The sequence below is a fragment of the Stenella coeruleoalba genome (assembly GCF_951394435.1).
Source record: "Stenella coeruleoalba genome assembly, chromosome: 9".
Lineage (NCBI taxonomy): Eukaryota > Metazoa > Chordata > Mammalia > Artiodactyla > Delphinidae > Stenella > Stenella coeruleoalba.
Window position 1 is genome coordinate 97493992 of NC_137155.1, and position 23920 is coordinate 97517911.

Here is a 23920-nt window from a genome sequence, read left to right on the forward strand (position 1 = left end):
AGAAACTAACAGAATCTGAGCAAGAGCCAGTGCTGCCCTGTCCGTGGAAGGCAGAGGGTCAGTGGAGCTGAGAAGGGCGATTCTCATGGTACCGGGGCCCTTTTATCCTTGGGGCATAGTGCAGCTTCAGGGACTTACGTCCACAGACTTCCAGGTTTGATGAACATTTGCACACACCAGGCTGTCCTGGCTCTTCAGACCCAGATGGAATCAGCAAAGGAACAGACAGGACCAGGAAGGGGAAGCAAGTCTGTGCCCACCTGTTGCTCCGTGAAAACTCCTCGGTGCCTCTCCCCACATCAGAGAGTCTTTCTTCCTAGTCTGTGCTCTTTAACCCAAGTGCCTGTGATACTGGGTCTAGTCGGAGGAAGATCCGGAAGGTATTTTCCAGAAATATCTGATGGAATCTTTTTCTCCTTTTGTAGTTATAATTATGCAACATGGTCTTTGAGAACTGGAATCTCGGGTAACTGTCTTTCTGCTGAAATCCTATGGGATTCTTTTTATTAAATGGTGGACTGTGATACGGCCGGAAGTGCACGCACTTTGGAATTCTCATTCTCCTGTTGAAATCCAAGTTCTCGTGTAAATTGCTTAATCTGTTTAAATCTCAACTTCCTAATCTGTAAAATGGGATGGTAACCTGTGGAGCTTGTTATGATGCTAGGAGGTAGCCAGTCATGAATCATTTATTTCAGTGTCTAGTCGTTGTTGTAATTATCTTCTTCCCAAGAAAGCTCATTACAGATCTAATGTGAACTAGATCTGATGGAAAGGAAGACTGAGAATATTCTAGCCTTAGAAATAAAAAAGAAATAAATAGAAATCCACTCTTTTCATGAATTATGGATTGGAATTATTTATAAGGGATTTTCACTTTCCACAGCAAATTAATTGAATCAAACTGTTTTCTGACTTACACAGAGTTGGATTGTGTTTTAGAAATAACTCATGGCAAAAAAGGAAAATTGACAATTCCATATCTGAGTAATTCTATAAGCTCCTATAAAATTACTATAAAATTCACCCTGCCCTTGTTTTCTATCCCCATGTTTTGTAAACCCAGGCCTGGGTTGTAAGAAGACAAACGAAGTAAGAGCAGACATTTCTACTTAGAAAGAGCAGACATTTCTACTTAGCACCTGCAGAATAGAATTGCACTTATTTATAATTACAAAAAACCTTCATAGATGTTTTCAAGTTTTCCAGGTCTTTCCATGATACAAATACTCTGTGACAGAGGGTGAGGTCTAGACTTGTTTCGTCATATAGCTCTTTTCTGTCACATAGTTTACCTTTGGTAAAGAAGTATGGGATATTCAAGGCACAGATTAGAGGCTGGCTTCTCCTTGGAGTTCTCTAGACCTTCTAAAATTACTAAGGGTGGAAATGCCTTTTATAAGATCCCCCAAATGGCGGAGATACCAAATGTCCGTCATTATATAGCATCTCCATTCAGGTTCAAAGGAATTTATGGGGTGAAAAAAGGCCCGTTTCTTTATTTGAGCAAAACTTCTTCAAAGTATACAAGAAGTGAGCTTTCATGAAGAACATGGAGAAGAAAATGATTGAGGCTTCCTCCTGCCCTTTTATCACATTTCTCCAGACTCTTCTCTGCAGGATCCACGGGGCAGTGGCTAGAGATGGAGAATTCTCGCAGGCCCATCTCTGCCCTCCACTGATGAGTCACTGCAAACCTAATGGGTCCTGAACTCTTAGAAAGTGTCTCTACTCTTTTTTCCCGTTTAACTTGCAAGGCTTTTTGATCTCTTTCTGGTAGGAATTCAAATTTTGTTTCTCTACATGTGTCTCAAAGGAATTTTATCACAGGTCATGCCTACATAGTGGTTTCCAAAACAACATTTCTGTTAATTAACGACATTGCGCCCTTCTGTCAGAAGTGGGAGATTCTTGACTCTAAGAACAGTGAGTCAGTTGCACTAAGTTGATGCGATACCATCAGCATCTTAATGTGCAAGTAAAAACGCATATAGGATAAAGTTAGAGTGCTGTTACCCGCTAACATACTTTAAAGGTAAAATTTTAAGGCTGTATTTCATTCATTTACTCTCTTTATTTTTTCATTCATTCAGTGAATATTTACTGAGTACCTACCATGTCCCAGATGCTGTGCTAGGTGAAACATAGTTAAGTCAAGCATGGTTTCTTTCCCTCAAAGATCTTTCTGTTTGTTTTGGAAAGCAGCAAAGTAAATCAGTAGTTATAATAACAATAAAAATAGCTCAGCTTTGTTCAGACTCCAGCACTGTTCCAGGGAGTTTACATAGAGCATCTCACTTAATTTCCTAACCACCCTTTGGACTGGGCAGTACCATTAGCATCTGTCCTTTACGGGGAAACTAAGGCACAGGGCGTGGAAGTTGCCTGGCCAAGGTCACACAGCGAGGAAGTGGCAGCGCTGGTGTTTGACCCCAAACATTTTTTGTCTGTCCTGAGTCATTGCTGTTAACACCAAACTGCACTGCCTCTCAAAACAGACATTGAGAGAGGTGGCTGAGCGCACCAAGGGGAGGTGGGGGGGGGCAGATTTAAACCCGACTGGGATGACAACGGTGCTTCCCAGAGAGTGTAACTTTAATTAAATTTTGATGGACAGGCAGGAGGCAGGAAGGTGAAGAAGGTGGAGGAAGAAGGGAGACCAGGAAAGGAAAAACATTATAGGAGGAGAACATCGGTGAGTGAAGGTGTGGGGACTGAACCCAAGGACCCCAGAGAGAACAATTCGGCAGGACATCCAGTGCCCTGGGAGCAGCAGAGCCGCAGCTAAAAGGGCAGGCAGTGGTCAGACCACTAAAATGTGCTCTGGGGCCGAGTTGGCTTGTCTTGACCCTGAAAGTTATGGTGAGCAGGGGCGTAACATGATCAGACTTGCATTTACCAGAGAAAAGATGGAAAAGCCAGAGAAGAGGCGGTAGGGGCTGGTGTGAAGATGGTGGCAGAGTGAATGGGAGCTGGGGAAGATGACAACGAAGGGTTATAGGTGCAAGAGATGCTTAGGAGAGAGATTCCACAGATTCTAACAAAATGGTTGTATGGGTGAAGTGGGAGGGAAGGTCCTAGAATGAAGCCAACATTTGGTTGTGATGGTTTTGATGACTGTGTGAGTAGAACAGCTTTCACTAAGGAGTGTGGCATTGGAGGCAAAATGCAAACTGCATTTTGGATATTTTGAGTTTGAGCGTCTGCTGGATATAGGAGTGTCTGTGCAAGTGGACACATCTAGAAGGTGCTGTATGTACAAGTCTGGAGCCCAGCAGAGCACTCTGAGTTAGAAACACACAACTTGAGCATCATCATCACCTAGAGAATCATTAGGACATCAGTACTGGGTACCTCCAGCGTGGTTGGGGCTGCCAGAACAAATGTGCAGAGAGGAAAGGAGACGTCCAGGAATGAAAACCACACTTAAAACCACAAGAAGAGTAGCTTGCAGAAGGCTGCCAGAGAAGTGGGAAGACAGTGCTATCCCAGGGATCAAATAAAGGAAGAATGTCAAGAACAAAGAAAGTGTCTGATGCCGCTGAACTGAGAGGTCACTAAAATAAGGACAGAAAGGGCTCATCAGTTCTCACACGTAGGGGTCACCGTCAAAATGTAAGACAGTGTCTGCGGTGAGTGGAGGTGGATATGGAGATCAGGGGATGGTGGTTTTGTTCATTGTTCTTGTTGTTGTAAGTGGTAGGGACTTGGGCACCCATGTATATTAAAGAGGAAAATCCAGTAAAGAAAAAGACGTTGCAGATATGGGGGAGAAGGGACTGGCTGAAGGAGTGAGGTCCCCAAGGAAGTGGGAATGAGTGAGGCCCAGAATTAGAACATCTGAAGGGGCTGAAAGATACAAATCAAAGTAAGGAGGAGAGCATAAACCTTGGCCAAGTAGGTCCATTTCCAAATCAGAAATGACTTTCGATTCTGTTGTTTTGTTTGCTTATTTTTTGTTAGTTATTTCTGAGATGGCAGAGGAATCGTTCTTTAAAAACTATTCCCTCACAACCATAGGTTTTTACCCATTTATTTTTACAGAGTTCCCCATAGGGAACAGCTTGACTTCTCTGCATCCCTTTTCTGACCAAGATAGTCCCATCTTGACCATGACCATGGTCCCATCATCAGGCCACCTCTCACTGAGCACCTGCTGTGTCAGAGGCACTAGGGTGGATCCTGGAGATTCAGCCGTGAAGACAAAAGAAGCCAACACCCTCACCTACGGAAGGAGACAAACACATTAGTAGCAGTATGGATTCATAACTTTAACTGAGAACTTCCTAAGTGCCAGGTACTGTTCTAAAGCTTTTACAGGTACCAACGTTTTTAGGTTTCATGACAAGTTTTATCTACATTTGACAGATAAGGAAACTGGGACACACAGGTTATACAGCTGATTTCAGATATTATGATCATTAAAATACAATACATAAATTACAAGGATAGGCATAAGATATTGTAAATGTCCAGAGGAGAGATACATAACCCAACCTGGGAATGAAGAGGAAGATGAGGTGATACCTGAGTTGGGTCGTGGAGAACAGGCAAAGAAGTTAGCTAGATGAAGAAGTAGGGGAAAGAATTCTAGCAGGAGGGGGCAATGCAAACAAAAGCATAAGGATGGTGGGGGGGACTTCCCCTGGTGGCGCAGTGGTTAAGAATCCGCCTGCCAGTGCAGGGGACACAGGTTTGATCCCTGGTCCGGGAAGATCCCACATGCTGCCAAGCAACTAAGCCCATGCGCCACAACTACTGAGCCTGCGCTCTAGAGCCCGTAAGCCACAACTACTGAGCCCACAAGCCACAACTACTGAGCCCGCTCGCCACAACTACTGAAACCTGAGTGCTCTAGGGTCTGCGTGCCGCAACTACTGAGCCTGCATGCTGCAACTACTAAAGCCCGCATGCCTAGAGCCCATGCTCCACAGCAAGAGAAGCCACCACAATGAGAAGCCCGCGCAGCACAACAAAGAGTAGCCCCCACTCACTGCAAGTAGAGAAAGCCCGCGTACAGCAATGAAAACCCAATGCAGCCAAAAATAAATAAAATTTAAAAAAAAAGCATAAGGATGGGGAACCTGATGGGTGCTCAGGAGCTACAAACATTTGGTATTGTTAGAGTAGGAAGTATGACACGGGTAGTGGAGATATTTTTAGGCAAGTCTCAGATCTGATTCTAAATATACAGCGATCTAAATATTTCAACCAGTAGTTACTGAGTACCTGCTACGTTATGTGACAAAGAGGAACTCAAGAAGAATAAGACATGTCCCCATCCCAGAGTCCCACACAACCTAGTGGGAGAGACTAGCGTATGAAACAATATTTTGGATAAGATGAAATAAATATTAGAGGAATACACTGTGGTGACCCAGATGAGGCAATAATTACTTCTGATTGGAGAATAAGAAAAGGTTCTTTGGAGATTATATCATTTTAACTGAGCCTCAAAATAAATGGGAAGGGCTTCCCTGGTAGCGCAGTGGTTGAGAGTCCACCTGCTGATGCAGGGGACATGGGTTCGTGCCCCGATCCGGGAAGATCCCACATGCCGCGGAGCGGCTGGGCCCGTGAGCCATGACCGCTGAGCCTGCGCATCCGGAGCCTGTGCTCCGCAACGGGAGAGGCCACAACAGTGAGAGGCCCGCACACCACAAAAAAATAAAAGCAAAAAATAAATGGGAAAGAACGTTTTAGGCTCTGGATGCCAAAAGAGGAAACTACAGTGTAGATGCGTGGATATATCGCAGATGTGTGAGGTCCGTGGTCCTTTGATGTGGCAAGGGCTGTGGAACACTGTGCACCATGGTATGTCCAGGGCCGCAGCACTGCCTGGCACGTGGAGGTGCTGAGTAAGCATCTGTTGAGAGAATGAAATGAATGAATGAGGTGCTGGTCTAATGGAGAACTATGGAAAATCTAGGTGGAAAAGGAGATAACCATGATCAGGGGGCCGGTGATCAAAATGATGACACATTGAACGGTGGAAGGACAGATCATGGTTGGCGAAATTTTGGAATTCAAGATTTCACAGGAAAGCAGTTTGGGTGCTAAGAAGGTCTACGATGCATCGTCTGGCCATGCACATGGGCTTCTGGGTTGTATGAAAAGGCTATGGAGACAGTCAGGGAACTGGAGGCTAGTGTTGGCTGGTCATCCCCATCACCGCTGAGGTCCCTAGTAGCCATGGCAAGGGGCGCAGTGGACAGGGGGCCTGTGAGCCAAGCGTTACGGTCCTCGGGTTCAATGATGGCAGCAATAAGCCTGGGAGAGGGAATGTCACAGGAAGACGCATCGCTGAGTGAAGGCTCTGGTGCCATAGAACAGAAGAAGCACTGAGGTCAAGGGTACTCCCAGCTGCCCTCCTGACCCCAAGACATGGGCCCCTGGGGAAGGGTGTTGCATGGCTGATGGGTAGGTTTTCCTCAAGGTGAACTGTGATCAGAGGAAGTATTTGGAAGCGTTTGATGATAAATAGTGACCATAGCATTTTCATTTTTGTTTAACAATTTGAAAGAGCTTACACAGTGCAGAGTTTTTGAAGGGGATGTTCACTGCCTAGGAAACATTCAGGAGAAGCAACCAGAAACTGTTGCGATACCTTAGCATAAGCTTCCGTATTGACAAAGCTTGAGCTTTTTCAGATATCAGGATGACATGGAGAACATATTTGCATTTAACGCACATATCTCCACAAAAACGTGGCAGTAGCAGTCCAATGTCCTGCTAATCTTGGAGAAGGGTATTAAGGAAAAACTTTCATTTTCTGAGATGCCGCCTTCTGTAATACACATGCTCAAGAACGTCACAGAAGAGAATATTCAGCAATATATAGAAACTGTGATGAATCAGAAGAAATAAACTAATGGCAATTTATCTTCCACTGTTTCAGAATTGGAACAACTTTTATATTAAAAGAGCTTCACTTGTGCAGACATGAGGAATGCCTAATTCCGCTTAACCGGCCTCTTGTGCCATAGGGATGTTATTTAGGGTGTTTTTTCTTTCATAAATATTGTGAGTGCTTACTAATACAGATCAGGTGGTAGCACCTGGATTTTTCCTTTTAACTATCCAAGCCATCTTAAGTTATCCACATAGATTTAGGAAGAATTTTAGTGTTTCTGCTACTTTGCAAGTCTATGAGTTCAATTTGTATTAAAGATTTCAGAGTCTAAAGAATGATTCTGGCTTGGTCATTATAATACATAAGAAAAAATTACTGCCTTAAAAAATTTTAAACCTGCAGAGCAACACTATTGTGATTCTTAAAATTTTTTTTCTAGTGTCTGATTTAAACTTTTCAATTTCAATTGTGGACCAAAAAATTTCAGAGATGCAAATAAAGGTGAAAGTTGTGCTATATTAAAGCTATTTAATATATTAGCTGTGTGCATTTTAAGTATTAAAAGATATACAGGCAATTGGTAAAGTCAAACTGAGTGACCCAGATATTTTTGCCAGTCTTACTGAGGGAGAGTTATTTGAGTATATGGCATAGGTGCCCTAGAGTTAAAAGAACAGTCTTTAGAGTACGATGTCCTCCTGATATGAAAAGTTGCGCAAGTTACCTTAGATATTACTGATCCACCCGTGTCAGCTGATTTGGAAATTTCTAGAAGGAGTTGGGAATGCCTCTTAAGCTGGCCAGATGGAGTCACTTCTCTCTGCAGAGTCTGTGTTCCTGCCATTCCTTCTCTACACTCCAGAGACATCTAGAAGACCATCTCCCTATTGAAATCCTGCCCACACAAAAGACATTTTTACTGCATCTGGATTTAAAATATAAAACATAAATAAAAGAGAAGCCTTTCATTTTCCTAAAAAAACCACATTCCTACAAGACAATTAATTTGGTGCATTGCCTGGAAAATAATAGGCGTCCTCATTAAAGAGCATCTTCACATAGTGTTTGTCTGAAGAGTATGCGTTGTGTGTCATTTCTATAGAGAAATGCTGAAGTTTCTTAGAGGTTTTTTTCTGGCGGAATTTCTCTTCTATCTCATTCCCTTTGATTCTAACATTTTCTGCATTATTTATTGTGTGTGATAGTCCACAAAATCTTTCCCTTCAAAGAGATGGCGTGTTAAAGTGTCAAAAAGACCAGCTACTAGAATCAGCCTGCCTGTGGCCAGCTGGAAGAGAATGGGCATCCTAAGAGGAGAAGAGATTAAAGAAGCTTGGATTCATGCATCCTGATCTGAGACAGAGCTGGGAGAGAGCGTGCTATTGTGACAGTAATAAACACATGGATTAGTGAGAAAAACTGGAAATACATGTGTGGAGTTACAAGAAGGTTAGAGACCTTACCTCTGCCATTCGAGATGCTACCAGCGTCTCTGCAGACTTGACATTTTGTAAAAACAAATGCTTCAGGAGGGAAGAGTTGGTGCCATCACTGGTTAGTGCTTGTCACCAACGCTGGAGAATTGATCCAACTAAGGACGACACTTGGGACCAGTTAATTCAAAGCTGGCTAGAAAAGAAGAAGATACAATAAATCAGGGAGCAGAGCTTCATTTAAATATAGTGAGTGACTGGGGACGATTAGTTGAAATAGCTCAAAACCAGAAATATCTCAAAGGGCCAAAGGTAACTGTAAATGCAACAACGCTAAGCTCTTACAAGTCATCAAACACCTAAATTAAAGCCATGTGACAAAACATTGGCCAACTAGATGTCAACTGGAAACCGTACAAGAGCAGTTTTTTACAAGTGAGGAGTTCTGGGAGTTATCTTCTTCAAGACACATTTTGCTCAAATTACAAAAGGTAATTTTTAATAGCAATCAAGATAGGAAATTTGAGGAGACAGGGAGAAACATAAACACTTACATGAAGTCTAACAGAGGACTAGGGTCATAGCTGGAATATATTTTTATTAGATACTTTTAAGAAAAGAAGACTTGTTTCCATCCCTATGATATTCATGGGTTTTTTTTTTAATTTTCCAGTTTAGCTACTTCCCGACTTACAAAGGGACTGTGTTATAGGAGTTTCCGAGCCTGTCGTTCAGGTCCTGGAGTGTATCTTCCTATATACATAACATTGTAAATGGCACTCATATTCCACAGCTAACCATGAGGAGCTTTGCTGTTTGTCTGTATCTTAAGTGTGGCTGAAGATAGAGCTGCATGAGCCAGCCTGAGGGTTCTGGGATCTGAAGTCCATTCAGTGTAGAACAGAAATGTTGAAGAACAAAGGGAATTTCTTCCCATATCTCTGAATGTCACGCTTGTCCTAGACAGACTTCTCAATAGGAAAAGGTTTTGTTCACCTTTATGATAGTCAAGGTGCAGCCCTGCGTCTCCTCTCTTTGGGAGCTTGGCTTGGCGGGGTTAGTAAAGGAGATGGCTCAGACATCCAGAGCATCACGGTCTAAAGCCTCCCATGTGGCTCCCAGACACTTCCCTTTGCTCTAAAACTTTACGGTTTTATGAATTATAGAATTCCATTAATTCATTCAAATATCACATTATAACCTACATATTTTGTAACTATGGCAATGTTGTGATACAGAGCTGGGTATTGAAACTAGAATAAGACCATTATGATGTAATTTATCCCTTCAAAATTCCAGTGGTCTGAGGGAGAAGATACTTTGGTTATATTTTTTAACCTTATGAATAAATATTTTAAATATGATAAGGTCGTAAGAGATTTAGGAGTAAGAAGTTTTCTTGTTTAGGACTAAGTTCAGCTGCTGTAACAAATAAAACCCCAGGTTTCAGTGACTGTATGGCAGTGTCATCTGCAGGCTCTGTTCCATGAAGTCCTTCTATACAGTGATTTGAGATCAAGGCTCCTTTTGTGTTGTGGTTCCACCATCTCCTAGAGCCTGGGAGTTTCTAAACCAGTTGGCAGAGGGAAGGAGGGAGGTGAGAAGCATTCTCTCTTCTTACCCACATTGGTCCAGAGGAGACACACACTCCTTCTGTTCTCATTCGGTTGGTGGTAACTAGGCATACGGCTACACCTAGATGTCCAGGGACCAGGAAATGCAGCTCCTGGATGCCTGGCAACTTTTCAGGGGTCGCTGTGGGAAGGAGAAGACAAGCTTTTCATGAGAAGTTAGCAGTCACAGGTACTCTGGCCCGAGAAAGAGTAAGCTTTCACCTTGTCCAAAGACATCAAGGTAGGTTTCCAGAAGATGCAGCATCTGATTTGCTTCGAAGGGTGACAGGCAAATAAATGAGATAAAGACATTTTTCCAGTCAACAAGTAAAGGAGAAAGATCATGGAGCATTTGAGGAATTGAAAAGAATATAGTTAAAGCCCAGGGACTGGTTAGAAGACATTTCTCATTAAAGTAATGACCCACCGACATATCTGTATTAAGAGTTGGACAAAAGAAAGCCAGCTGGACCAAAGGCCTCTTAGGAAATTACTCATTTTACTTGCCTTTGTGGATAGTGTTAAAAGGATCAGATTTGGTTTTCTGCATCTCTGAATTTGATTCTTCTGATGAGAACTGCTGAGAATGCCAAATGAGTTCTCACGAAGAGGGCTTGAGATTTCGTATTCTACAGGGTCTTCCTGGGTAAGTGCAGCCAGAGCCGATGAATAATAGAAACAGTGTGTATCTGTCAAGTGTAATTATGGCACTGAATATGCCCATCTTGCATTCTGATTCCTGTAGACATTAATTTAAACAGCTGAACATGCCGGCACTTCAGACCTGCGAGGATTTTACTTTGAGAAATAGCGTGACCTTATTATTTGGTGCCATTTTTAATATGGAAAAAAACCTCACATCTTGTTCACAATTATTTTATGGTAAAATTGACTACTCTCTTTTTTAAAAAATCTTCTCAGGTATCTTAAGAACAGGAAAGAAGTAGGGAGGAATGTTTCAATCTAGTTTTAAATTCCTTCTGATTTTCTGTATTTAAATGAAATCTCATTCCTTGCAGTTTGATTAAGTAATCTCTCTGATTAAACACTTGTTAAAATTATAGAATAGAGTGGCTTAAAATGTCACCAACCTTTGCAAAAGAAGTGAAAATGATCAGATTGTAACTTGTAAAAATTATACAAATAGTGTTTGTTTATTGTTGGATAATTTTCAAATCCAGAGAAGCACAAAGCATAAACCCCCAAAATCAGCTATAAGCTCAGATGTTAACGTATGTAATACCACTCTTTCGGTGTGCACATTTCCAAACATTTTTCTATGCGCTTATATATAATTTCTTACAAGAAGGAGATCGTAACAGTACATACTGTTTGTAACCTACTTGTTTCAAGTAACAACATTTTAGAAACACATTTCCCTGTCCATTTTTTTAATACTCCACAACAGTGATTTTTTTTCCCCTGAGGGCACAGACTGTATCAGAATCTTCAAGAGAGCACGTATGGTTTAGAAGATCATAATTTTATATTTACAAAACAAAACAAGAAAGCTATTGTTTTGTTATACAACCTACAGAATATAACACACACACACACAAAAGAAATCTTATTGGCTGGTAGGATGTTTCTCTGAGACCTTCAGGGCTTTGTTGTATGGCCCATCAGCCTCCTACATCTGGGCATAACAACATGGGGAGGTGATAATTATGATTATTATGTCAACAAATGGGAGCATGGTTTAAAAGAAATTGGGAAATACGGTGTCTCAATTGCCAAGTTCTCCATTTAACCAGTTATTCCTTATTGTTGGGCTTAACTTTTAAAAGGCAGATTTTCACACAATCTGCTCTACAGGCTTCCTGTTACTAATTCTCAGACCATCATACCACTACTTACCTAACGTATGGAGCACACTATTGCTGTTTAAGACTTTCTCACATACCCAGCATGGAGCAGCAGGGCAGGCTAAAATGATGAAAGTGGAAGACCTCACTGGGGAAGCCCACGCACGGATGTGCCTTGCAGGACAGTGCTCCTAATGGATGACCTATTCCCAGAGCTCTTCCATTCACTCACCTTGTTGTCAAAGCAACTGAGGCAGAGGCTGGCACGTAGCTCAAGCCTACCCACAACTGTTCTCTCAAAGGAGCTCTTTAGACAGAAACCATGATCCATTCCTTCATCAAACAATGAAAAAAGTAAACATGCTTGTCTGTACTTTGTACAAATTGGTCCTTTAAAATGTTCTCACATGTTTTATATATACAGTCTTTACGGAGGCAAAATATTTGTTTATGCAGTATAATCAAGGGAGTTGTCTTTTCAGCTGTTATAACCAAAATTAGAGAAAAGGAAGAGTTCTTGATGTGATTCATTTTTGTTATTTAACATTATCCATTCCCATGGGATGCTTCAAGTAGAAGCTGGTTGGCCCAACCCCAAGGGACACTGTGAAGTTGTGTCCTGTCATTTTCCGGAGGTGGAAATACACGACGTGAAGGGTCTATTACTCTTCCACAATGTTAATTGGGCATTTCTCCAAGGATAATTTCAACCTTGAGATTCTAAGATCCTGTATTTTTAATATTCGACCCTAAGATTCCTCATTTCTGATATTCATTACTAAATAGAAGAACAAACTGAAGTAATTGTAGCTAGAGAAAAACTGTTAAGATAATTTAGATCTTTTGCAAAGATTCCAAGGAACTTTTGCAGGTCTTTCACACTTTAAGAAAGTTGTTATGTAGAAAGAGAGTGATTCTCCTCTCCTTTCATTTCTCTCTGCGTTCCCATTTAGATAACATCCCTGCCGACCCCGTGGCATGGTTTCACTTTTTCTCCACTATCTGCCTGATACTGCAAATACTGTAGTTGAAGCGCATCTGGTGTTGTAATGGAAAACAGAATAAATCTGTTTTTATATTCCGAGTTCATAGCATGTAGAACATAGACTTGTCGTTTGGTACTTCTTTCCTCATTAGAGAGGTCTTGTCTGAAGTCATACCAAGCTGGCATTGAAAGAATCTGCTAGAAAGGAAACAATGTGCTGTAGAACAGAGAGAAAGAAACGGTGTCTGGGGGATGACCTGTAGTCTGGGCTGAAACAGTCTGTGGCCACCAGGAGACAGTCTGCTTTCCTTCTGACAGGCGTGTTCACAGCTCTCGGCAGCAGGCATGCGCCTTCCAAAGGCTTTTCCTTTTCTCCTTGGGTCTTTGGCTTTTACTCATGGTGTGTCCCCATAAGCATAGCCATCCATAGCTCAGTCATTTATAAATTACAATTAATTAATTGACGGGTATGTTGTCTCCTTGTAAGCTTCAGCGTGGTCCATGCTAACACCTGTGAGCTGTTTTCCAATTCAAGCTGTTTTAGCGCCCAGTTGCATTACCTCCTTTGGCCCTCAAATCCCACACTCCATTCGCCTTGAACTCTCCACAGCCAGGTATCTCAACGAACATCACCTGAAACCAGCCCCATAAATCACCCCGGTCCTCCACCAAGCACATGTCCTCCAATGAATGTTTTTCATTTTGCTGCACAACCTGACCTTGGTCAAGAGAAAAGCTTCTTCTACATCCATTGCCTCCTCGGTCCATTCTCCTCTCCATCTCAGGAGAATCCTTAGGCATCCAGTTTCGAGGTTTTTCTCCTGCAGCTTCAGCATTTCCTTTTATCACAAATACTCTGTCCTCACAGTCACCATCTGGGACTTTCATTTATTCTTCCAAACTGGCACTCTCTGCCCAGCACACAAGTCCCCACTGATTCCAAACATGGGGGTATTTGAACCCTGACTGCATGTCCCTTACTGAGGACAGGTGCTGTTTCAAGTCACATGTCCTTTTGGAAAGCTTGTTGTCTTTTTCCTTTTTGAATCATATAGGTCCATTGATATTCAAGAAGTTATTCTCAGAAGGTAGTTAAATGCATGGAGAAAACTAAAATTAGAAAGGCTTTGCATTTTAAAGACAGCTCTCTGTTTTCTCATGGCCAGTGGTAACTCCCTTTTGCTTCCTTTTCTCTGTGGATGCCTTTGTTTGTGAAGTTATTTTTTTAACTATAACAAAAAGCTTAAAGGCAAAAATACATAAAGAGAAATACTTCTCATACTCAGGAGGTTATCAACATACGAGAGATTTAAAAATGAGTTCATAGCATTGATTGTTAAGCTCCAGGCATTTCCTTGAAGAACTTCCAAAAGACTTCAAATAAATTTTCTCCTTGCCAGTGTTCATCTTCAGATGTGTTTAACACAGATTTTGGATGTGAATATGCATATTGGCTCTAAAACTTTCCATACTCACAAACTAAGACTATAGTAGAGAAAAATAGGATTTTTAAAAAATGTCCTGCATAATATGAAAAGCAGTACAGCACAGTTAGAAAAACAGAAGCTCAATGCTTAGTTATAACTGGATGTTAGCGTCTTACAGACTCAATTTCCTTACCTAGGCAGTGAAGGTGAGCTTGGAAGTTGGACTTCATTTTTGTACATCTTTCAGTCTGAACACTGTTGGACTTGATTACATGCCTCAAAAGCAAAGTGATTATTTTTGCAGAGAATTAGACCAACTGCAAACTTGGAAGGACCACAGCTCACACAAAATTTCACACAATTGTTTTGAGGGTCCCCCAAAACAACCCTCATTTTCAATGATTCTCTAAAAGGACTCACAGAGCTCATCAAAGGCTGCTCTACTCGTGGTTATGGCTATGACAAGGAAAGAATGCAGATTAGAATCAGACAAGAGAAGAGCACAGAGGGCAGAGACCAGGAGAAGCCCCAGGTACCAAGCCCCCAGGTGTGCGCTTCCTATAGAGTCACGGACACCTTACTTTCCCGGAATTGACTGTGCCAGTATGCATGGGGTACTGCCAACCAGGGCAGCTCCCCTGAGCCTCAGTGTTCAGGGTCTTTATTCAGGCTCCTTTATTTAGGAATGGTCCACTGCCCATGTGGCCAACCTTGGTTTCCAGCCCCTCCAGGGACTGAACTGTGTGAGCCAAACCCCTACCCTACATCACATCATTGGTCTAGCTGGGGTGGTCAGCCCCTACCCCAAATACTGTTTGATGAGGTTCTTACCCCAAATACTATCTGGTAAGGCCAGCCTCCACCCTAAATCACATTGTTAGACTACCTGGCATGACCCAAGGCCCCCAGGCACACAGAGACACCCCAACCAGGCATAACACTCCAAGGCTTTAGATGCTATCTACCCAAAGCCAAGGGCAAAGTCCAGACCCCTCCTTGGAAAAGGTTAAACTCTTCACTACACAGTTTGAAAATCTCTTGACGACAAGGAAGCAAAAGATTCCTAGGGCCTTCCTACTAGAATGAAACTTGGCAACCCTAGTGTTTAAAGCAGTATTCCATGTAAGTTGATACAGCCACTATGGAGAACAGTATGGATGGAGGTTCCTTAAAAAACTAAAAACAGAACTACCATACGACCCAGCAATCCTGCTACTGGGCATATACCCTGAGAAAACCATAATTCAAAAAGAGTCATGTACCAATATGTTCATTGCAGCTCTGTTTACAATAGCCAGGACATGGAAGCAACCTAAGTGTCCATCAACAGATAAATGGATAAAGAAGATGTGGCACATATATACAATGAATATTACTCAGCCATAAAAAGAAACGAAATTGAGGTTTTTCTAGTGAGGTAGATGGACCTAGAGTCTGTCATACAGAGTGAAGTAAGTCAGAAAGAGAAAAACAAATACCGTATGCTAACACATATATTTGGAATCTATGAAAAAAAATAGTCATGAAGAACCTAGGGGCAAGACAGGAATAAAGACGCAGACCTACTAGAGAATGGACTTGAGGATACGGGGAGGGGGAAGGGTAAGCTGGGACAAAGTGAGAGTGGCATGGACATATATACACTACCAAACGTAAGGTAGATAGCTAGTGGGAAGCAGCTGCATAGCACAGGGAGATCAGTTCGGGGCTTTGTGACCACCTGGAGGGGTGGGATAGGGAGGGTGGGAGGCAAGGAGACACAAGAGGGAAGAGATATGGCGATATATGTATATGTATAACTGATTCACTTTGTTATAAAGCAGAAACTAACACACCATTGTAAAGCAATTACACTCCAATAAAGATGTTAAAAAATAAAATAAAATCAATAGTATTCCAGGACCACTTGTATCAGTCACCTGGCATTAGCAAAATACAAACTCCACAGTCCTGCCCCAACTTACTGAGTGAGAGAAGCCTTGAAATGCGCATTTTAAGCATGTTTCTTTAGCAGTTTCTCATGCAGGCCAAAATTTGAGAAATGTAATTTTGATTCAAGGTCTTTGTTCCCAAGAGTAGAGTGAAAATAGCATGAGATGTAGAAATGGCAGAAAATTCTGCTTCTGGCTCCACTACTGGGTTTATCTTGGACAAGTCTTTGTTCCTCAAATGTTATAGGTTTGGGAACAACATTTGGCACAGTTTGTTTCAAACAGACATGACTCATGTATCAAGTTCCCAGACTGAGGAATATACATTAAGTTACTGTATGCCCTCAGGGAAGATGCTTATAGAATACAAGATGGCATTCCTTATATATGCTTGTGTCTTAAGTTATGGTTTGCATTAGGAAAATGCATGGATTTCTTTTTTTCAGAGTATCTAGATAATTGGCCTCCATGGCAGGAGTGTTCCTATTCATTCATTCATTCATTCATAAATTGTTGAGTGCTTACTCTGTGTCAAGCATTGTTCTAGGCACTGAACAAAAACTGAACAAAATGGAAAATACCTCTGCTTTAATGAGTCCAGGAGCACATATATGTTGTGCTAGATGGCGATACGTGCTATGTAGATCCAGAAAAATTAGGATAAAGGGGCAAAGGCAGCTAAAGGGGGTGGGGGGTTGCTATTTAACATAGAAGGTTTAGGGAAGGAATTTCTAATATGAGGGCTGTGTGCAGAGGGATAGAACAGCAGCCGTAGAGTTATTTGGGTAAAGGGACCAGTAAGTGCTTAGGCGCTGAGTCGAGAGCAGTTTCACAATGTAGTGAAAGAGAAAGCCTTAAGGTGATGGCATTAAAGAAAGACTGAGAGGAACAGACACAGACACAGAGCACACAGGCAGCTCCTTCAAGGAATTTGCAACAACAGGGAGCAAAGAAACGGGATGTGAAGACAAGAGAAGGATTTTGTAGTGGAGGTGGTGGCTGTTAGCATTAGAGGTAGGTCCACACGGTCACGTGGAATGATTCAGTAGAGGACAAATTATAGATACTGTAGAAGGGGAGGGGGAATTGCTGGAGGGACGTCCTGGAACAAATAAGAAGGGATGGCACCCAGTGTGCAGTGGAGTGCCTGGCCTTGGACAGTATCATAGGTGGTCTCTTTACTTCCTCTTCCTTTTTCTCACCTCTCTGGTCCCCATAATGACCTCATTTTCAGCCTACCTGTGTCTTCTCATACCCTTTCCTGTTGTCTAAATTCTTTTGTCTCCTAATGGACACTTAGCCCTTCCTTCACGAAAAAGAAAGCAGAAAATTCATAACATTCCCCACTCGTAGAGTGAGGCTAAAATATCTGCTCTGCCTATTACCAGTTTTGTTGTATGGATCCAATGAGATTTGGTGCAGAATAGTCCTTTGGAAGCTATCCATCCTTGAACTTCACTGTAGAATGAAAGAAACAAATCATCATCAAAACTGCAGCCGTGTTAGCTGGTCTTCTCAGTGTGCTCACTCTGTCTACCTTCCCTTGTGTTTTTACCTATTCTGTGTTGAATGGCCAGTTTTTTTCTGCTGCTTCCAACTGATGCTTTGAGTCTAATGTCTGAATGTTATCTCACCTGCTGGGAAAACCCAGAGTCCAAAAGCCTACTATTCTGGTCAGTTGTTAAATTCGTCTCTCAGTACATTAAGCCTGGAGTGATTTGTTTCCGAAAACGCATGGTTAGAATGAGAGTGAATAGTGCCACCTGCTGGAATTACACTTGAAGGAGGGGAGGGGGAAAAAAAAAAAAAAATATATATATATATATATATATATATATATCCAGAGCTGCCCATGGTTCTGTCCCATTCATTGCTTTGTCACTCAAATGAAGTCATTATCCAGATGTGATCAAAGGTGATCTCTGCCATCATGCTTGTTTCTAACGCCCATATGCCACCTTGTGCATTTCTCTTCTAATATCTCTCTTTTCTCCCTGTAGTGATCCGATATCTACCACTACTAGTGAGACCAGCTCTATTTCATTTATTGTTTCTTAGAATCTCTTGGAAATTAGATCATAGAATGTTCGCATTTGAAGGGACCTTAGAGCTCATCAGTGTTTTCAGACACATTTTGGACATAGAAACTCTTGGGAAACTATAGATGTAATCCTCCTTTCAGACACCAATAAACAGAGCCCAAAAGGTGACAAAGCAAAGTGAAGACTAGAACTCATAAATACTGGTTGCTAAACCGTTCTCTATATCAGTTAAGATGCTTTTAGCTGCAAGAAAGATGGCTTTAGCAATAAGGGATATCTCACATAAGAAGTCTTGAAGTGGCTCCAGGAATAATTCAGGGGCTGAACAATGTCAGCTAAGCCCCAGGTTCATCCCATTTCCCTCCCTGTTCTCCTCAGTGTGTCTGACTCCACCAACACTACAAACCACATCTCCTCCCAAGACCAAGGACCAAAAGGGGATGACTATCTCTTCTCTTACCAATTAATTAATTTTCCTTCCAAAGACTCCCCCTCATGTCTTACTGGCCAGAAGGAAATGATACATCCCATCTTAAGTGGGTTGCTGGCAGAGAGCTCAGAATTCTCGTGTTTGACTTAGATGAATCCAGATACACCCTCTGGGCCTGGGGTAGGGTCATCCATACCTGAAGCATGAAGTTGTATGGAAGCACATAGTTTCCTGGGCAAAATCAGGTCGGCTCACAAGGAAAAGGGTGGGGGATTGCCTAGCTGTCGGGCAGGATTCTCCATGGGTCTCTCCCATTTCTGCTTGTCTTCTGAACAAGAGGCACTGTCAGCTTTGTTCATACCTTTTAAAGGATGTGTGTATAGCAAACAGTCTCGGAGGATAGAATGTCTTCCTCCAGAACAGAGAGTAGATTTGTTTCCTGACCAGGATAATAAAGCCAATGTCTCGCTCCAGGACAAAAGTTAAGCAGGTTTGCTAGCAGCCCTTTTGAAACTTCGGGATTTCCTAAAGTCAGGGCTCCTTGGCTGTGATGCAAACTCACTGCATAGGCAGCACCCACCTGAGCTGCTCCACGTGGCCCCCATGGGACCCTGGGGACCAAAGAAACCAAGGAGGACTGACGCTCATGCCGCCTGCTGCACCGTGAAGAACGCAGTGCGTTGTCTCTGACCCACGAGTCTCCTGTCTTCTGCCAGCATCTACAAAACGATGGCAGGCTAACTTGTGAGTCTGCAAGAAAGATGCTTCCCAGTTCCTGACACTAAGAGAAAGGCAACCATTCGTGTGTGCTACAGTGTTCTTTCTAATGAGCCGTGCTAGAAACATCCAATCTTTAAATACTTATTTCTGAAAATAAGAATAGTTTTGATATGTCAGAAATTCCTTTTCTACAGTTGGAAACAGGGCAACACTTCAGTCTCCTGGAGACACACATTAAGAGGATGGTGTCGCTGGCTCTCGTGTCTTTTACTCTGCCTCCCTTTCATTCGCTTGCTGACTCTCTCTGTAATTAGCTCTTTTAAAATGTCAGCTCCTCTCACCCAGAAACGGAGAGCAATCATCCACAAACTGAACTTCAGAAGCTTTTAAAACACACTTGCCGTTTGGCTGGGAGACGGGATTTCTCAAAGGCAATGTCAGGGAAGCTGACATAGAATAAATGGGAAAAAGGAACCCCTTCCCTCACTCTCAGGCGGGGCCTCAGGAAGCACCAGAAGGGAAGTGGGATGGGCTGAAATTGTGGACGTTACTTCAACAGAGCCTGGGTGGAGGCTCTTGGAGGAGGATTCTGCTCTCAGGGGCCCTCGGCCTTGAGTCCTTCTTCCTGCACCCAGTTGGGGAGAGGACTGAGCTACAGCAGGTCCTCGAGACCTTCTTTCCTCCTCTAGAGGGAAGTGTTGATGTTAAGGAACAAGAGATCTAGTGCGACAAGCAGAGAAGGAAGTATGGATATTTCCTGGTAACTGCTGGTCCTCAGACCTGAACAGGGGCTTCCCTGGTGGCGCAGTGGTTGAGAGTCCGCCTGCCGATGCAGGGGACGCGGGTTCGTGCCCCGGTCCAGGAAGATCCCACATGCCACGGAGCGGCTGGGCCCGTGAGCCATGGCCGCTGAGCCTGCACGTCCGGAGCCTGTGCTCCGCAACGGGAGAGGCCACAGCAGTGAGAGGTCCGCGTACCGCAAAAAAAGACCTGAACAAAAATTCGTTACAGCAGGAAGAGAGGAAATTAGAGGAGCATTAATCCCTCTGAGTCAAATTTTAGAGTTAAACTCAATTTATCCCTAAATCATACTTCCCTGATGGCTGTTGATGCCTTTGAAGCAAAACCAACTTTCCTTCTTAGCTCAGGAAGTCTTGTTCTCTGGCTATTCTGATAACTTACATTTTAAAATGCATCTGCTAAGACACAGCACTGCAAGAACAGAACAAATTCAATCTTAAAAACCGAGGTTACATTTTCCCCATTGACCATGCCAGAAATTCAGGGAAAGGTCATTCAGTTCATGAGTCATATGATCATCGACCCATATTCTGATCATACTTCTGCAGAAACCTTGGTGAAGGTCACTGGCCTCCATCAGGTCACAGTGACCCTGGAAGGCAGGAGCTCCCAATTTAGAGAAGAAATTTCACCAGAGCACGTGTGGCATCACCACAGGTATTAAAATTAAAGTTCCCTTTCTAACGACATAAAGGAACCAAATTCCTTGGTACAACTAGGTTGATGAAATTGAGTTCTGCGTCTAATGTCCCTGGAGCTCAATAAAGTTAATGCAGCTTTCAGAGGGACCTGACCCAGAGGTGGGGAACAGTCTAGGTCTTGAGAGAATCTGGCCCACTGCGGTTTTTAAATCAGAAGTTTGATTGCTTGCAACATGATTTCAAAGTGGTACCAGTCCAGAGAAGCTGAATTTTTCATTAGCCTGGGGGAAAAAATGACAGTTAGTTAATTAAACTGCTTGGAAATTAGTCAGAGGCTCATTGATAGATAGAGGAGCTGAATCTCTTTATAAGCAAAGTTAGAAGATCCAGTGGTGTGCCTCATCTTTCCTGTCAAAAGAATTCACCAAGCTAAGGAGCTGGGACCCGCATGCCACTACCTCGCCTGCCAATCGCAGGAAAAATATACACTTAAAAAAAAACGTATTTATAAAGCACTAGGTAGTCACTGAAGAACTTGAAACCTAAAATGTGTTGTGAGAAAGCTACTGACAATTGGAGTTACCAAAGCAACCTCCTAGTCCATTTTTCCATTGTTGAAAGGTGATATATTAAAGGAGTTTGATTGGGAGCAGATCTATAAAAAAAAAAAAAAGAAGAAGAAGAAGAATGATTTGTGATTAGTGCTGGAGGGTAGGTTATGAGAAGGACCTGACATCCCAGATGGCGAACATCCAAGGTGTGCAACAAATGGTTCAAGAAAGGGTTTTTTCTGCAGGACTCTGGAGCTGCCCTTTGCCCAGCCCCAGAGGTCCGGGAGAGATGTGGGTCATCCTCATTGCATGCACAGTTCACAGCTCCCTAACTTTCCGTAGGAACTTTAAGGATTAGATCAAGGAAATAAAGTTTTGTGAATACCCCCAAAGCGGTAGCTCTCAACTCTAGCTATATATTAATATTTTCCAGGAAGCTTTTAAAAAATACTAGTGCCTACCCAGCTGAGTGGGAATCCCTGGGGGCGGAGCTGGTGTGTTTCGTAAAGCTCCCAGGTGACGCTTGGTGCAGCCAGAGCTACAGGTCACGCCCTAAGAGCTACTGAAGAGTCAGGGTGTGTGTAGAGCCAAAAGGTCTCAGGCTCTGAAACCTGAGAAGCCTGGTTCCCATCCTGACTCCACTACTCACTCAATCTAAGGTGCTCGACATGTGCTTAAGTGCGCCAGCCTTCAGTTCCTTATCTGGAAAGAGTCAATGATGGTAACTTCCTGATAAAATAAACCAATGTATACCTGACTCCCAATCCAAGTTTATTTTCCTTCCCCTGGTTATTAATGGTTAACAGTGGGTTCATGTTTCATCCCTCCTCAAAGGATTTCGCCTTGGACCTATGTAGCAAGTGACTAGCTTAGATTCCTTTTCTCTCCGTGCTTGGTTTTACCTCTAGAATTCACCACTGTTTGGCAGCTGGGAGGGAAGTACTCACGTGCCTTTCATGCTTTGTGCTCCTCCAGCTGCCACGGAAGTGTCCTTCTCATTTGATGTCGGAAACGGGCCAGTGGAGATTGTGGTGAGGTCACCCTCCCCTCTCAACGATGACCAGTGGCACCGGGTCACCGCGGAGAGGAATGTCAAGCAGGCCAGCCTGCAGGTGGACAGGCTGCCCCAGCAGACCCGCAAGGCCCCAACGGAAGGCCACACCCGCCTGGAGCTCTACAGCCAGCTGTTTGTCGGTGAGTGATGGGACAGCAAGAGTGACTTCTCTGTTGCTTGAAACAACTTCTACCTTGGGAAAAAATAAAACTGCCTACGTAGGATTCTGATAGAGATTTTTCCAAAATTAAGTGTTTTTGCCTCTTGTGGTCTCCTTTGAAACAGAATGGAACAAGGAAGAGGACCCAGGAACCCTAAATCTGGTTCTACCCTCCGCTTTCTGTTGTGTTTTCTTTTTGGCCACATTGCATGACACGTGAGATCTTAGTTCCCCGACAAGGGATTGAACCCGTGTCTCCTGCGTTGGAAGTGCAGAGTCTTAACCACTGGACCACCAGGGAAGTCCCTACTCTCTGTGTTCTGGAGCCCACAATCCTCATTTACAAAATGAGAGGGTGGGCTAGGACATCTCTGAGGTCTCTGATCTATGCAGTTTTGGGTTTATGGTTTTAGAACTGCATAAATTTCCTTAATGATTTAGAGCACTTGTAAATGTGCAAAAGGAAGGATGGAAGAAGGGGAGGGAGGGAGGAAAGAGAAAGAATGGGCTCCCTAAGTTCAGGGTTGCTTGAAATGATAAGTAGAAATCCACTCCTTTCTCTACCTAGCCTCAAGGTTCTAGGCAGAGAAAGACTTAGACTTCTCCTTACATAACATCTTTCCACAGAGGAAAGAGATCAACACTGAGAAGAAATTGAAACAGAGCAAAAAGTAAAGTATCCTTTGCGAGAAGTGGATCTAGCCCCACATTCTGGTCTTTGCTTATGACATGTCCTAGCTGAACCTAACATTGCTTTCAATCAATACTCGTTTCCATGGCTTGTGAGATTTTAACTTTTGTCTTCCAGAATACTAATGTTTTAGGAAATTAGCTATTTTTCTTCTGTTGAATGAAAAGAAAGCAAGTTTGAAGGACTTGGTGGCTGTCTTGCCACCTTAGTTAGACCTCCCCTCTAGGTGTGTGTGGTTTAATTGGTCTCAGACCCAGCAAAAGCAGACATGACCCTCCACCTGGGCTCCACCCACTGGAGGTCAGAGTCCCGATGGTGTCTTTCATAATTATGGCAGGATGTTTTAAGAACATTAGAAAGTCACGAAAAGACAGGTAAAATTTGATGTCCACTCCTTTGGTGAAACGTGGGCAAATTGTTAACGTAGTCGGTTACCTTTGGAAGTGAGACTGACTTGATAGCAAGCCACGTCAGCCAGGGGCCATGAAAGTTACAGATTTTGAAGGAAGTACTGACTGCTCCAACCCAACCAGAGCTCAGTCCCTTCCAAATCCTCCCCTCAAGTTATAGTTCTCAAAATTACACATTATTTTTAAGTTACTTTTTTATTGAAGTACAGTTGATTTACAATGTTGTTTTCCTGGTGCACAGCAAAGTGAGTCAGTTATACATATATATATTCTTTTCCATATTCTTTTCCATTATGGTTTATCACAGGATATTGAATATAGTTCCCTGTGCTATACAGAAGGACCTTGTTGTTTATCCATTCTATATATAATA

At 42.8% G+C, this 23920-nt stretch overlaps 1 protein-coding gene across 13 annotated transcripts in view; it reads left to right on the plus strand.

The window, feature by feature from the left end:
* Positions 1 to 23920, plus strand: part of CNTNAP2 (contactin associated protein 2) — a 977311-nt gene that overhangs the window by 715139 nt on the left and 238252 nt on the right. For all 13 annotated transcript variants that reach the window (XR_013829659.1, XR_013829660.1, XR_013829661.1 and 10 more), the window contains one exon: positions 22208 to 22426. Coding sequence is in view for 5 of the 13 variants with exons in the window: in XM_079931145.1 (XP_079787271.1) it covers positions 22208 to 22426 (219 nt within the window). In the remaining 8 variants the exon portion in view is untranslated. The remainder of the gene's footprint in view (positions 1 to 22207; positions 22427 to 23920) is intronic.